General features: G+C 25.3%; 2 protein-coding genes across 2 annotated transcripts; both read right to left on the minus strand.

Moving 5' to 3' along the window:
- Nucleotides 1–860: 860 nt before the first annotated feature.
- On the minus strand, nt 861–3106 carry LOC134828162 (cytochrome P450 4C1-like). Its single transcript, XM_063841154.1, has 3 exons — nt 2923–3106; nt 2279–2865; nt 861–1619 (listed from the first exon to the last, which is right to left on the minus strand). Exons 1-3 carry the CDS (start codon nt 3104–3106, stop codon nt 861–863), a joined length of 1530 nt encoding a protein of 509 aa, XP_063697224.1.
- A 9449-nt stretch (nt 3107–12555) lies between these two features.
- LOC134836024 (uncharacterized) lies at nt 12556–14077 on the minus strand. Its single transcript, XM_063851146.1, has 2 exons — nt 13049–14077; nt 12556–12989 (listed from the first exon to the last, which is right to left on the minus strand). Exons 1-2 carry the CDS (start codon nt 14070–14072, stop codon nt 12790–12792), a joined length of 1224 nt encoding a protein of 407 aa, XP_063707216.1. The 5' UTR covers nt 14073–14077; the 3' UTR covers nt 12556–12789.
- Nucleotides 14078–17269: the final 3192 nt, after the last annotated feature.

Raw genomic sequence — 17269 nt, forward strand, 5'->3', positions numbered from 1 at the left:
ATTTTAATAATTTTATTAATTTAATTTGATTAAATATTTTTTTTTATTTTAGGAAATTAAACTGAAACTTAAACTGTGCACTCTGGAAAAACTTTAGAATGTATATTGGGACAAAGTTTTACATTTAATTAATTAATTATTCGTTTATTTAAATTCAAAAAAAAAAAAAAAAAAAAATAAAATGCACAAATTTATTCTATTTTCGATAAAAATGTGAGGAATGGTAAAAAAAATATTAAAAATTAAATTTTTTAATCTAACTTTTCGAAATAAAACCCAATTTAAAAAAAAAATAAATAAATAAAATAAAAAAAATAAAAAAAAAATTTAAAAAAATAATGAAAATACAAAATTGAGCGAAATTATTAAAAATTGCTCTGTTTAAAGTTCATCAAAAAAAACGCCCCTGATCTCTTTCTTTTCATTCAACACAAAACTAGCTGTTGTTAGTTTGGTCGTATCGTGGTAGTAAACAAAATTATACATGATGTTTGTCGTTGTCATTAGAGAGCAAGATATAGACTCCAAATGTACGGAACGGAACAGATGTCAAACAAAATGCCTTTTCCTTCACTCGTACTTCTCGTATATTATCGCACGAAACAAGGAAATGTAATTTAAAACAAATGTTTTAAACGTGATACAAAATGATTAGCATCTTTAACTTCTTCTTGTTCGGGCATGCCGCAAAGTCACAAAAGAGCTTTTTTCAGAACAGACACGATTTCGGATTATTTATTTAATATTTATGATAAAAGTGAAAATTTCATGTTTTCTGCAAACTACGTGTGTCGTTCCGACGTTCATTTCGCCGCAGCACAATCAAAGTGTTTGTTCTGAATAAATGATTTTATTGTGGTTTAGGAGTTACGTTCTGCCAGTCTGACATGCCAACCGCCTTCCAATTTCAGCAATGGATGCATCGAGCATCGCAGTGATTCCAATTTACGATCCGTGGTCAGCACAAAACGTCGTAGAATCTTGCAAAGCACAACTTTCATACTGTTTCTCGCAAATTTGAAACCAATGCAATTTCTCGGACCGCCGCTAAATGGGATGAATGAGTATGGATGTCGATTTTTCATTGCCTCGGCAGAGAAATTTTCCGGATCGAATTTGTCGGCATCGTCGCCCCAAACCGCTTTATTGCGATGCGTGTCACGGATCCCGATGCCAATTTGCGTGCCAGCGGGCAAAGTGACGCCATTCGAAAGTGTTACGGGTCCATTTAACTCGCGCCCGATAATTGGTACTGCCGGCAAAATCCGCATCGTTTCACAGATCACTTGATCCAAATAAACCAAAAAATTTAAATCGGATTTTGTTAATTCCGAGGCAGCGTCAAGAGATTTTATTTCCTCGTAGCAACGTGATTGGATGTCGGGATGCATCGCGAGGATTAAGAGAACAAAGCAAATTGTGTGTCCTGATGAATCGGCGCCGCCTGCGATAATTATCTCGATTTCATCGATAATTTCGTCGTCGGTGAAGTTGAAAGGTCCATCCATTTGTGTGAGTGACGAGAGAATAAGTGCATCAACAGGTGACACATTTTCCGGCTTGTATGAGGGATTTTTATCGAGCATCTCTTTCAAAAAGGTACGTCGCTCATGTAAAACCTAAAATAAAATTAAAAGTCAGGGTTGAAAATATTTTGATTTAAAAAAAATTTTTGGAATTTAATTTTTATTCAGTCGAAGTTTTAAAATTATGTCAAAATTTAAAAAATTAATTAAAAAAAATAAAAAAATGAAAAAAAAAAATAAATAAAAATAAATAAATAAAATAAAAAAATTAAAATTAATTAAAAGCAAGTAATACTTAACAAATTTTTTTTTAATGATTTTATAATTTACTTTTTATATATTTAATTTTAATTAAAAAATAAATTTAAAAAATGAATTATTTTAAAAATTTTTATTTTATTTTTTTAAAAATATAATATTTAATTTTAATTATATTATATTAATTATGTTAATTTTTTTTAAATTAATTATTTTTTTATTTAATTTTTTTTTATTTTAGTTATTTTTTATTTCATATTAATAATAAAAAAAATTTCGGCAAAATCTAGTCTCAGAGACAAGAATGAAAAATCATAAATTAATTTTTTATTAAGAAAAATTATTTTTTTTTAAATCTTGACTTAATTGTCAATCGACTTAATTAGCTTCTACTTTTGTCTTTTTAAGTAAAATTAAAAATTTTCTTTTAACTTAAAAAATTTACAACCCTGTAAAAATCATTTTCAACTCGCTCAATACAACAAAAAACTCACCTTTTGTGAAAACGATCGAAAAACATTGACATTCGCCAAAAACTCATCATAACACTTGCACATTTTGAACATAAAATCCGGATAAAGCCACGGTCGAACATCGCGATATTGAAAAATATCAAACATACTGTTCGAAGCTTTGAGATATGCCGGCCCGTATGGATCTCCCGTTTGACAATTTGTCTCAGTCTCTAACGTTGTTCGACAAATCATGTCTAAAGCGCACATAAAAACATCATTAAAGACATCAACGGACTCCATTCCAACGTATTTCTCCAATTTTTTCACTAAAATATCCGCACATCGATTAGTTGTCGTCATGTAAGAGTTGAGAGTCTTCACATTGTACGTAGGTTGCAAAAATGCTCGATGAACACGCCATTTTTCTACAGGAGCTGTTAATAATCCTTCTCCCAACCACGCATCAGTAATGGAATAGATAAAAGGTTTCGGCAAGGCATTCGGATGGTTTAAAATAATTTTCAAGTCGTCAGGTTCTGTCAAGTAAACTACCAAAAATGGGCCAATCCAGAAACGTTGAGGAGCTTTATATGTCTCTAACATCTGTTTAGTGCTCTCAAAAACACCTTAAAGCAGGAATTTCATTAGAAATTTTAGTAAACAGTAAGAAAATAAATACTTACGATCTCTTCCATTGAGAAAAACGAACAAATTTCCGATGAATGGTAAGGCGAGAGGTCCATCTAATTGCCATGAAGCGTAATACAAATGGCGGCGTTTGAAATACCAACGAAGAATTGTGAAAAGAACCGTGAAGAAAGTGATAAGCTTCCAATTGAAGGCGAGAAATCGTATCAAGTGTATCATTTTTGACCGACTTTTAACAACTGAAGTGCATAACTAACGAAAAATGTTGAAATTTTTGTCAAATGATGTTCAAATAATTAAAAAAAAAATAATTAAAAAAAAATATTTAAAAAAAAATTTAAAAAAAAACCTATTTAAAAATAAAAATTAAAAAAATAAATTGACTTAACTCAATAATTAAAATTAGAAAAAAAAAAATATTTTAAAATTAAATTTTAAGAAAATATATTTTTTTAGTTTTCCATAAACTTAGTAAAATTAAAATTTTTTTTTTATAAAAATAAAAATATTTTTTTTACAAATTAAATTTTATGAAATTTTAAAAATTTTCAAATAAAAAGTTTAAAAAAAATCCATTTAAGACCAAATTTAGGAAAAATAAAACTCACCTGTAGAATAAATTTTTTGTCCAAATCTTACCAAAAAGCCTCAATACGTTTTTGATTCAAAATTTCAACAGCAATTGCAATAAAAATCTTTAAAAAAAATATAAAAGGTGTTAATTGGCGAGACACATCTAAAAAACTTACCTTTCTCGTGTTCATAATAACCGTTCATTACGACAATTCATGTTAATTTAAGTTAACTCAGCATTTTTTTTTTTAAACATTTACCAAAAATTTCTAATTCTTCTGTTGTGTTTATGACATTTTTGCTGACTTTTAACACGATCGTTAAGAACACACATCGTTAAAAAGGCTTTGCTGTGCCATGTAACGCAACAAAAAAGTTTAAAATGTGTCGAGATGTCATAAAAATGGAGCACAAACATGGAAAATATGCAAAGTTTTTGCTCATTCACGAGACAAGGTTAAATCTCAAGGTTAATTATGCGAAAATTTTCAGCAAACGATATATTTTTGGTTAACAAAACTATGCACAAACTGGAGTAGGCAACAAACAGATAAAAAATGATGTGTGAAGAATGTAAAATCATCAAAGGAAAAGTTTTAAATTTTATGAAATTCGGAGAAATTTTGATAAAAGTAAAAAGCGGTAAATAGTTTAAGCAACTATTTTGAAAAGTTTTGAGAAAAAAAGGTGCTTTTAAGTAAATTTCTTGTAAAATTGTTAAAATTACAAGTGACATGAAAGGAAATATTTTTTTAACTGCAGACGATAAAATTTTTCGTTTATTCATTAAATTTTAAGTAATCATGTAAAAAAAAGTTTTCTTTACCTATTTGAAAAAAAAAAAAAATATTTTTTTCTTTAATAAAAAAATGTTAAATTTTTATTCATGGACAGTAAATTATTATTCTTAGTTGATGTTGTCCCAATTTTCTCGTCTGATGCACTTTATTTTTACAGCCTTTACATGACTTGTCTCATAAATAATTTTTTAAAACTGTAAAAATTTCTCGTTTCAAAAAATTTTTAAAACAAATTTAATTTTTAATTGAAAAATTATTAAGCATAATAATTATAAAATAAAATAAATTTTAAAAATAATTATAATTTTTTTTTCAAATTAAATAATTAATTAAATAAATTAATAAAAAAATAATTAGAACAAATATTGAATAATAATTTTAAATAAAAAAAAATTAAATAAATTAATATAAAATCTTAAAAAATTAAATTTTGTAAAATAATTTTTTTCAATTTAAATAAAATAAAAAATAAAAAATTACATTAAATTAATTTAATTAAATTTTTTACAATTAAATCATTTATTTATTAAAAAAATATTTTGTTAAAATTTTTATAATTTTTTTGTATAACGTGCAACTTTTACAATTTTTATCATAATGCATCTATAAACCCTGAAAATTATCGCCTTGCTATAACGTTATTACATTAACTTATGCTACCGTCATATTGTTAGTTCACATCATAAAACATGTAGGTAGCATAATAAAATATTTTAATAATCTAATATACGTTTCCACGAATCACCTTCCATCCGCTGCGGCTTGCACAAAAACACAAAACAACCTAAATACCCGGGAATTGGGTCCTCATAAAATATTAATCTAATCATTGGAACATTTTCCCATAGAAAACAAAATATTTTATTTTACGACCTCGTAATGTAATATATTTTTTTTTTATTTTTTTTTATCATTGGCTTTCATTATCTCCCGGTTTCTCCATAAAAAATTCATATTTGGCAACCGTTTTAGTACATCTTGAATTGAAAAAAAAAATAAAACCAAAACATTTTTTTTATTAAGTTTACAGCGAAAATAAAAGTGTGTTGCTCGCATAAAGTTGTTGACAGTTACTGTCATCGTCTCTTCGGTAACCAACCAAGCGACCTGAATTTGTAAAAACATGCATAACATAACATAACAATAATAATCGTAAAGTTTTCATGAATTTTTTTCGCATCTAAGCTAAGCTTTTAGCTGCTTACGCGTCATGTGAATCCTGACATGAAAGTGGTTTTTCAGCAAAGTGTTTGCCGACTAACAGGCTAAAAACCACACTTTTTCCGTGAAAACGCACAATAAAATGATAAAATTTAATTTTCTATTGTTACGATGGGCCAGTTGTTGTGGATGCCACATATGTACAAATATGCTTTCACGTGATATTGTTTGCATATGCTGGATTTCTATTTGAATAGACTCGGTTTTAATATTTCAAACCTGTCAACGGATGATTCATATAGTCGAAATTGGAGCGTTTCGTGTTACTTTGAGGACTTTCAATAAGCTGGAATGTTAGAAAAAATTGAATTAAATTACTTTTTATCAAAGAGACTTGAAAAAAACAAAAAATATTTAGTTCTATTTATTTTTAAAATTTTAAATATTTTTTTGCATTAATTCAATTAATTTTTATTTTTAATAAATTGAAAAAAAAATAGAAATTCTGCAAAATAGAGGAAAATTAAAATTATTTTTTAAAAAATTTTTTTAAAATAATTAAAATATATTTTTTTTTTCATTATTTTCGTTTTAAATATAATTTTAAAGAAATAAAATTTAAGATAAAAAAAATAAAATAAGAATGGAAAATATATTTTTTATTATTTAAAAAAAAAATATTATTTTAAAAAATTAAAAAAATTGAAAATAAAATAACTTTATAACTTTTTTAATATTTTTTAAAAATAATTTTAAAAAAATATTAAATAGTTAAAAAAATAAAAATTTAAAGATAAAAAAATTAAGAAAATAATTTTTAATTTATATTTTTTTTATATAAATTTTAAAATTAAAAAAAAATATTTCTAAATAATTAAAATATGAAAGATAAAAAAAAAAATTAAAAAAGCGTAAAATAAAAAAAATAATAATTTAAATCTCATTTAAATGTTTCCATAGAAACACAAAGAAAACAAGAGAAAAATATTTTCCCACATTTTTCTGCATTTTCGCACACAAAAAGTGCATTGCAGTAGTCCCTTTCTCCTCTCTAAAATGAATTAAATTATCATTTAATTGCACGCTATGAATAATTTTAATAATCTCGCCATTTTCTCAGGTAGATAATTGCAAAGTTTTCCCCGTAGTTTCATCATTTTCTCGTTCACGCGTTGATTTTTTTTGCTCATTTTTCCTTCCTTCTATACGGCAGCAGAAATATTGCACGCCAAAACTGACAACGGCAATAAATTTTTAACCATCTCACACCTTTTGTACAATTTGCATATTGTCTTGAGTTAAGCAGATTATGACAAGGAATGGATTCTATGGCGCGCATACTGCCACTGACAAAGACAAGAAAAAGTACTTTTTCTTACGTTTACGCCAACAACTGAGATGTACAACGCTGGATGATTGGTGTTATAATACAGGTTTCATTTATTATTGTGCGCTTTTCTTCGGCATTTTCAATAAAAAAATTAAAAAATTTTGAAGTACAGAAAATGCGCTTTGATAAAATTTTAGTTGTGAGAAATTTCAATGAAAATTACTTTACAAGAGCTTGAAACAATGAAATAAATGCAGTGAAGAAGAATATTAACAATACACAATTATTCATATACGAAACACTGGCAACCAGCAAAAGACAGACAAACAGACAAGGAAAAGACAAATAAACTTGAAAATATGTATTTGTTTGTAAAATTCACTTACTTGGCATCATATGTCTTTTCAACGTTGAAAGAGATTTTTCCTCGTACAAAAGATGTCGAGTGTGTGTGTTCTTGAGTGATGAAGCCCCTTACGGATACACAACAATAATAATAAAGGGGTATGAAAATAATTTTATTTATAAAAGCAAACACAATGGCAAAGCCTTCTATTATTTCATTTTTGATGTCAGAGTTCCTTTTTTTTTGTTTATTTAAAGCAAAATGAGTTTTAATCCTTTTGCGTTATCACATCAGAAACTGTCAGGTTATGTTGCCTTGAAAAGACAATCAATGAATTTGATAATAATAGCTTGAATTCAAAAGATATGAGAGTTGATTACTTTCCTGTGTGTGGCGAAAAGTGTGAGAAAAGGGATTTTCAGCAGAAGAGAGAAATGTTAATCAAAATGCATTAAATAAGATTTACAGACAAGACTATGGCACTCGTAGACTATTATTATTATTTTATTGTATTACCATAATATTATTTATTTGTCTGTGAGAGTGAAGTCTGTGGCATATGATGCTTTTTGTCCTGATTCCCACATTTCTGATCAAAATGCGAATATTTTGCTTTTGAAGAAGGAAGAAGTTATCATTTTCATACGTCTCATTTTCTTACCACATTTTGGATTTTCTTCTCATGTTTTGAAATTTTCTTACCTCATTTTAAAAATTTCTTACCGCATTTGCTCATAAATCTTAAACAAACGGGTCAACAACTACAGCATATTGCCTGACGTTTCATTCACAAATCAACCTACTATTCGCACTGAAACGCACACAGACTCAGAAAATGAGAAACGATAATCAAGAATTCCGTTTGAAATACCATTTCTCGGAATTGATGATAAGATTGTGGAATTATTTGTTGTTAACATTCTGTCTATTTGTTCATTGTCTTTTTAGCTTTAGAACATCCGACTAGACAAACATTTTTAATAAAAATTTAAATAATTCTCGTTGAATTTAATGAAAGTTTAATTAAATATCGATAAACATAATCCAACAAAAAAATATTTAATTACATTTACCCACAATACATCAACAAGAACAAAAAAAAATGACAACAGCGAGAATTTTTCGATAAGTAATAATAAGCTGTAATAAAAATAAAATATCATAACGTATTGAATGAATTTTAAATTTGTGTAAATATAAAAAAAAATATTAACATCACATCAAAAAGTTGGACCAATTTAATTTATCATTCATCATTTGTATTTTTTTTGCATGTTATTAATAAATATAAATACGACAATAATGATAATCATTATTATTTTTTATGTCAATTCGAAAATATGAATATTAAATATTTTTTTATTAAATGATTGCAGCAGATATTAAATTAATTTTTTTTTTCGTATAAAAAAAATCAGTAAAACAAACAGAAATTAAATCCCGTTAAATAAAAAAAAACATAAAATAATAATAAATTTCGTGCAGTTTTCATACGTCGCATAAATTGCTCAGCTCAAGCGTTGATGATGATGATGGTTATGATATTCCGTTTGTGGTTTATAATTTTTTCATTATTTTTTAAAAAGTATTTTTTGAACGTTTTTACGTCTGTTACTCTTATTTTTATTTATTTCATAACAAAAAAAAAATTATTGCAACTTTTAATATTAAAAAAAATCATAAATAATATTTTGCACAACACATAAATGATGAAACCAATTTTAATCGATCGGTTTATTTCACATGAGCAGTTGTGGATGCGAAACAAGCCAACTTGTGTGTTTTTATGGGACACGAAAAAATGTCAGGCAAACAATTTCCTCAATTTTGTGTCAACTTTGTCAATTCATTTGCGAGAGTTAATGAACTCATTAAAATAAACTAAATGCAATAAAAATTCATTTATTTTTTAAAGCAATTGTTTAAAATGCTTTGTTACGAAATTCCTGCTGCAAAATTGAGACAAAAACAAAATTTTTAATTAAAACTATTTTTGTTTTTCTCCTCTTTTTTATTTTCCGTATGCTACGTTCATTCATTAGCAATAAACATCATTTAGTCGTTTTATTCTAACGAGCATTAGGTGCATTAACATTCATAAGCTACGGATTTTTGTTTTTTCATTATCATTATTTTTATGTTTTGTGTGAGTTTTTGAGTAAAATTATTTTTCAAACAAAAAAAAAAAAAAAAAAAAATAAAAAAATTTTTTTTTATTATTTTGCGTTAAAATTTAATTTATTATGATTTTTTTTAATTTCAAAAATTATTTTAATGTTTCTTAAAATTAAATAAATAATTAATTAAATTACAATTTAAATAATTTTGATACTTAATTTTTTATAGATATTTTTTAAAATTAATTTTTTAATAAAAAGAAATATTTTTTTTATTTTCTGAATTAATTTAATAATTTAAATTAATTAAACTTTGAGTGTTAATTTTTTTTAAATGAATGTAATTTTATTAAAAGTTCAAATTAATTAAATTCCATTAAATTTAATTAAAATATTTTTTTTTATTAAAATTAAAATTTTTCATTTTTATTAAAATTATATCTTTGAATTAAAAAAAAATATGTTTTTCTTATTATTTAATAAAATAATTAAATTAATCAATTAAATGAAAATTGAGTAAATTCAAAAATGATTTATTTAATTATTTTTAAAAAATATATTTAATTAAAAAAAATATTTAATTATTTAAAAAAAATATATAAAATTATGAAATTTATTAAATTATTAATTTAATTTTAGAAATTAAAAAAAAATTATTTACTAAAATTATTAAGTTAATATTTTAAAATTATTTTTTAAAATGAGATTAAGACGAAAAAAAATCAATATGTTAGTTCCCCTTGTTTCAACATTAAAACATTAAAAATAAAATACAGGCAAATAAACTCCCATTTAGCGGCTTAATGACTCCCCATAGAACCTGGTTTTATTTACATCAGGGATACTTTGCTGTATAACGCACGTTTTGTGGCAAGTTTCGCCCGTTAACAAAGGAATTAATAAAAGCAAAAATTTTAAAACCTTGATAAAATTATTATTATTAGAAAAAGTTTTGCCACTCTCAATACCTATATTGAGAGAACGCAACATCGTGAAAAGTAAAATAAATTTTCGCCACTTGGAGAACAAATAATAAAATATCAACTTTTTGCATCGACAAACATTTTACGACTGACTTTTCCTTTGTGGCCATTAAATTTTATTAGTCTGATTTTAAAATTAGTTTTTCTCCTCTCTCTACGATTATCTTGAACAACAAACCTTCCCAACGTTTTTTTCTGTTATTATTGTGTCGATACGAGGACATGCTAACTAACTTTCTGTCGGAAAAAGTTAATCACACAAGAGGGGCTTTTGTTGTAATAATAATATGAAATTGCAAAAGTTCTTCCTTATTGCCAGTGTGCGAAACGTGTGAGCGACGTAAGATTATAATGTGGTTTTTTAACTGCAGTTTCGTGTTAAATACTCTCTTTTATCTCTCTCGACGAGGCATGGCAGCGGCAAGACAATGCACGGAGTAAATAATAAAGTTAAGTCTATCAAAGACGAAACTTTTTCCCTTTTTGACATTGATATCGTTGAAGTACTTCTCGTTTCTCGAGAAAAAAAATGTCAAAAATACTCTTTTTTTGCCTCCCGCATAAATCTGCAGTTAAAAAATGACTTTGATGCATTTTCCTCTGCAAAGGATTATTTAATGACTTTCCGCATAAACGCGTCAACCGCCAACAATTTTCGCAAAAGTGAGTGTGTGAACGACAAAAGGTGTTATTAAAATGCATTTTAAATGAAAAAAAATGCGTCACCAACATACTTTTTCACTTTTTTTCATCGCAAATTCTTGTAGCGGAAAATTTTATTGAGAAAAAATTTTCAAGTGTTAGAGAAGAGTGAAAAAAAAGAGGCAAACAAATAAAATTTAAATTAACTAACCAACCTTTTTTACGGAAAAAAGGAAGGAAAGGCTTAAACGCATTTTTGCAAATTTTAAAACGTAAATTAGCAAATTTTTTTAAATTTCAAAAAATTCTTATTTTTTTTTAATTATTTTAAAAGCAATTTTTATTTTTTTTAAATTCATAAAAAATTATCTTAAGTTAATTAATAAATTTTAAAAAAAATACGGTTAGTTTTTATATTTTATTTATAAAATGATTCAAAAAAAAAAAATTAATAATAATATTTAAAAAATATATATGTTTATTTTATTATTCAATTTATTTAAATTTTTTTATTTATTTAAATAAATTTTTTTTTAAATATCATTTCAAAAAATTTATTTTTTTTTCTTATAATTTCTTCAATAAATTTATAATTTTTAACTTAAAAATTTCATAGTTATTTAATTATTTAATTTAATTAATTTTAAATATATTTTTTTAATTAAATAAAAATACTTTTTTATAAATTTAAATTGGCTAAATTTAATTTTTAAAAAATTTTAACTTTTTTTTATATTTCTTTAAATTCATAAAAATTAAAAAAAAAAATATTTTAATTATTCAAGCTAATTTTTTTTCCGTTTAGACACTCAAGGACAATGAAGAAGCAAAGAGGAGAGACAACAAAAAACCAACTCTTGTCATGTACTCGTTTAGCATTTCAAGATTAAACTTTTTCACGTATGTTCATGCTTTTCTTTGATGGTTTGGACGTGCTTTGACGAGCAGAGAGCAGCAAAAAAAAGTAGGAAAGGACTGAAGGTGATTTACATGTAATGAACGACGATGAACGTGGCGTTGGAAATAATTTAACAATAAAAGGTTTTTTTTTTTGATGAACGTGCGTTGTTGTAAAGGTCATTTCATTGCCTTTTAACGAAAATCTCTACTCATTTTTCACGATGCCTCAAGTTAGATGCGAGTCTGGCGATGACACACACGAAATAAACAAAGAAAGGAGAAAGATGGAAAATAATGGAATTATATCACTTTTTCATGATGATGTTTATGATGATGATGGTCACAAAGGTTTTGCTCAGCTGACGTGACTAATTTATCACGCGGCGGTTCTCGGAATTATTTTTGCGTGAGGAAAAAAGGCGAAACGGAGTTACAAGTTTCTTTGTTTTTGAAATTAATTAATTTATCTTTAAAAGAAAAAATGGGAAATTAAGTAAAACTGACATAAAAAAAGAAGAAGTTAGAAGTTTCTTAACTTTTCATCTCGAGAAGTAAACAAGAATTTGAATCCCATTCGAATGAAAAAAACAAACTTAATTTTAAAATTTTCTAACAAAAAAATTTGTTTAAAAAGGTATTTTTTTTATTATTTTTTTAAATTTTTTTTAATATTATTTTTTTTTAAATTTTAATTTTAAATTTATTAAATTTTTTAATCGATATGTTGCTCAACTTTTGAAAATAAAAATTAAAATTTTTTATTAAGTCTCAGTTTGAAAAAGTCAAAATACTTGAAAAATTGATTCTGAATAATTTTTAAAATTTTTAAAACTTTAAAACTAAATTAAAATTATTAAAAAAAAATTGAATAAAAAATAATAGGTAAATATTAAAAAAAATTTAAAATGAATTAATATTAATATGAAAAATTAAAAAAATAAATTTTTTTTTTTTAAATTAATTTAACCTCGATGATTGACAAAAAATCTTTGAATCAATTTAAAAAAATCACGTCATGAAGAATATTTTTATTAAAAACGCATAAATTGATCAATGTAATGGATCCAACAACCCAACTTTGTCCCAAAGAGGCAAAAAATGTTTGACAGTAGCGATTAATCTTTCGTTCGCGAACATTTCCTTCTTGAATTTTTGTGCTTCAGGTGTGTCTGTCATGAGATACGAGACATCCGCGTTTTCTTCTTCTTTATTAATTATAATTGGCAAGACTGAGACTACCGTATAAAGTTCTAAAATATAAAAAATTAAGATAAAAAATTAATTTAAAAAATCAAGCAAAAAAACTTACCAAAAAAACTTTTTTCAACAAATTGATTGTAAAGTTCAAACAAAGTAGGAAGTTTTCCCTTGAAATCGAGTTGTTTCAGGCAACTAACTAAAATTCCGTGATATTTTTGCAGAATTTCTGGAAATTTCGTAAATTTTATGTCATCAATCGTTGAAGTAAGTGTAAAATAAAGCACATCTGTAACTGGGGTCCCGAAATATCCGATCTGAAAATCGATCAGGAGCAATTCCAACGGTTTCATTTTCTCGTCGTACTTGAACATCATGTTGTTAACCCACAAATCGCCATGCGTCAGTACTGAAATTGGGATTTTCGACTCACTATAGACGTTCATGACTTCTGAAGGTAACCATTTCTTTAATTTTTCAAATTTTTTGACATAATATTCGTATCCCTGCCAGGTTCGCATTTGCTCCAACAAAGCTTCGGACATCCCATCAAAGTAGGAAATTGCTTCAGCATTTGCAACAAATGGCGGATCCCGAAATTGATTGAAACTGCTTTCATCACGTTCGTGCAAAACCATTGAACAAGCGTGGAATTTTGCAATTTTTCGAGTTACGAGATTTAAATGTGTCTCGTCAACGCCTTTTAAGCGACTGGCAAGCGAAAATCCGCGTTTTTTTAAATCCTCGAAGATAAGAGTTGAATTTTCAGGATCGACAGCAATTGCTGGGGAGTAAAGTTTTTCATCGTCGCCCATGGATTCAAGAAGCGCATGATATTTCGGCAAAATTTGGTCGTACATCAAAATTTCACGTTTGTAAATCCCAAAATCTTCGATGGATTTTGCTATTTCTGGATCGGGAACGACAGTTTTGATAATTATCGACTTTTCAACCTCTTCATTGTTGTTTTTTGAGAGTTTCACGGAGGCGCGAAGCAGTAAACTCGCGTAATTATTTCCCGCTGCAACAGCTGGTTTACATTTGAACTCCAAAACTTTTAAATTATCGCATTTTTCGTACTTGCGAAGAGCTTTTTCCAAATATTCGTTCGTTAAAAAATCCGGGACTTTGGTCATTTTGACTGAACTCGTTGATAGCTGGCTACTAACTAATCTCATTCGCAAAAAACAGAAAGTTTCGAATGACGAAATGTTTGTTTATAAATAGAGTCAAAAGTTCTCAACGAACGTGAATTTTGAGAGCAAACATTAGATAAAAACTAATCAATTGAAGGTCATTCGCTATTACTATCTCGAAAAAAAAAAAAATAAATTGAGAGAACTAACTGGAAATCATCACGTCGACATACTTTGGAGTGAAACAGACAAAAGATGAGATAGACCCGAGCGAAATGTGTGTCATAGAATCCGTTAAAAGGTTGCATCTTATCAAAATTGATGGTATTAATGGCCTTGCGAATATGTCGAGTCATCGTTAGTTTGTTATCGCACGCAAAATTTTTGAGTGAGTTGAATGAACGGATTCTTGATTTTTTCTAACTTTTATAATTTCTTTGATTGTTTTAAAATAAATTTATTTTATTGTTTTTTTTATTAAATTTTTTTTTTCAAATAAATTTTTTTAAATTTTGATTATAATTCATTCAAAAAACAAAAAAAAAACAAAATTTTCGTTAAAATCAGTTCAAAATTCAATATTTTCATAAACTTTTAAAAATTTTTAATTTTTGTACAGAAAACATTTATTTTATTCAAAAATATTTTTTAAAATAAATAATAATAAATAAATTTAAAAAAAAAATCAAATTATTTAAAAAAAATAAAAAAAAATAAATCAAATAAAATTTAATTAAATATTAAATAGATTAAATGAATTTAAAATTAATAAAATAAAAATAAAATTATTAAAAAATAAAAAAAAATATTTAAAAAAATGAAAAAAAAATAAATTAAATATTTAATTTAAATTTAATAATAATTTAAATATTTTTAATGTTTAAATAAATATAAAAAAAATTAATTCAAAAAACTAAAAAAAAAAAATTAAAAAAAATAAATAAATTTAATTTAAATTAAAAATAAATTAATTAAAATAATTTTTTTATTCAAAAAATTGTCATAAATGGGTCAAAAATATAAATTATGGAAATAATTCGACCGAAAAATAATTTTTTTCATATTTTTATTTAACAAGTTTTTTAAAAATATGAAAAAATGCGAATAATAGACCAAGTTAATAGCTTGACATAAACAAGACATTAAATTATTACGGAATTCGTCGTGACAGAACAACAAGAAGCAGCGAAAGAAAAAAAGAATCTTGTTAAATATTAATGCAAATTCATCATCACGACATATTTTTGCGGCGCGCATTTGTTTATGAGAAATTGAAAATGTTTACCGTCAACGCTCCAAGTCCTTATATCACGCAACAAACAGCTGCTAGTAAATATTATTTGTCACGTTTTCTAAGCCACATAAAATTTCCGCTGCCTGTATCGCACCTCATCAGCATCATGACATCATTTTATGTGTCAGTATATTTTTCCTCATCTCATTCGTCGTCATGCAGAGGAAAAATGTAGATTTTTGTTTTATATCCGACAAAGTACCATTAAAGAGACTTTTTCCTACCTGAAGGCTCTTTGTCATTACGAGACTCCATCGTTGGTGCATCAATTTTTATATTCATGACTGTCGAGTTTTCTTGAAAAAAAAAAGAAAATACATAAAATGAAGCATGATGTGCAATATTTTATGGGAATTCGTTGTTTAGGTAAGATTAGAGAAGGAAAAATCTTGCAGCGTGTTTAAAAGTAAGCATGTTTCGTAAGAGGATTCGCAGCAACTTATGTTCAATCGGTTGTGTTTGATACTCTCTTTATCTCATTGTATGTCGGTTTAAAGTTTTTCATGCATTTTTTTCTGCGAGTAATCCAACAATAATAAAATGCAATGAAATTATAAAAATACACGCACACCAATCACAATAAAAAAAACAATAATAAAAAAAGGAAAAAAAATTGAATTTGATTGAAAAATAACAAACAATATTGTTCATAAAAAAAAGTTTTATTTGAAATTTGCTTGAAAAGCCTTTTTATTACCTGCCTGGATGGAAAAGTGCAATATTCCATGTTAATTTGAGTTTAATTGAAATGGAAAAGCTATGAAACTAGAATTTTATGAAAAATGTAATGAAGAATTTTCAACAAAGAAGTATTTTTGTTTTAATATTTAGAGTTGTAAATTTGTCAAAGAACTGAAAATTTATTTTTTTTTTTTCGTTTTAGGTATTCGATATTTCTCATGTATATTTCCTAAAACATTATAAAGGAGGAAATTTAAACTATTATCTATTATTGTAATAATCGATATTAAAATTTTTGACTTTTAAGCTTTTTTTAATTTAATTTAAATTAACAGAGAATGAATTTATTCAAAAAAAAAATAAAAAATAAAATAAAATAAAATAAATAAATAAAACAAAAAAATAATATTTTTTTTATTTAATTTAATTAATTTTTTAAAAAATAATTAATTTAATTTTTTTTTATTATTTAAATTTAATTTTTTAAATTATTAAAAATTTAATTAATTTTAATTTATATAAATTTATTTTTTTTTAATTTTTTTTTATTTAATTTAATTTAAGTTATTATTAATTTAATTAAGAAATTATTTTTTTTTTTCAAATAATTTTAATTATTTTTTAAAAATTTATTTATTAATTATTTTTTTTATTTTATTTATTAATTTATTTAAAAAAATTTTTTTTTCAGAAAAATCTTATAAAACATCAAAAACTGGGTCAAAAAGTCATGAAATCCTCTTCAACCTAACTTGTTTACAAGAAAACCACTTCAAACTGCACTTTCAACAGCTTCAAGAGTCAACAGAGGACAGTAATTGAATATAAATTTATTGTTTTGTCACACAAGAATTCATTTTTTTTCCCTTTTTATAACATGGGTCAACAATTTTTCCTTACTTGCATCAAGAAACTGCTTCTAATCATCTTACAACTCTCTGGTTATCCAATATCACTAAATCTTTTCTTGTTAATTCTCGAGTTATACAAAAGCCTGCGAAATCAGATCTGTCAAGAAAACTCGTCTCTTCGAAGGAAATTACTTGGAAATGTGTCTGCACATGAAGGAACGACGGAAGAAAGACATAAATTATATTTATTTTGTTACATGACATCCAGACAAGGCGGCATGAGCAAAAAAAAACTCTTTAAAGATCGTCCCTCATCATTTTTTTTTATAAAATATTAATTTTAAAGGAATTTCATATGAAATTTTTTAAGG

This window comes from Culicoides brevitarsis, chromosome 1 (genome assembly GCF_036172545.1).
Source record: "Culicoides brevitarsis isolate CSIRO-B50_1 chromosome 1, AGI_CSIRO_Cbre_v1, whole genome shotgun sequence".
NCBI classification, from domain to species: domain Eukaryota; kingdom Metazoa; phylum Arthropoda; class Insecta; order Diptera; family Ceratopogonidae; genus Culicoides; species Culicoides brevitarsis.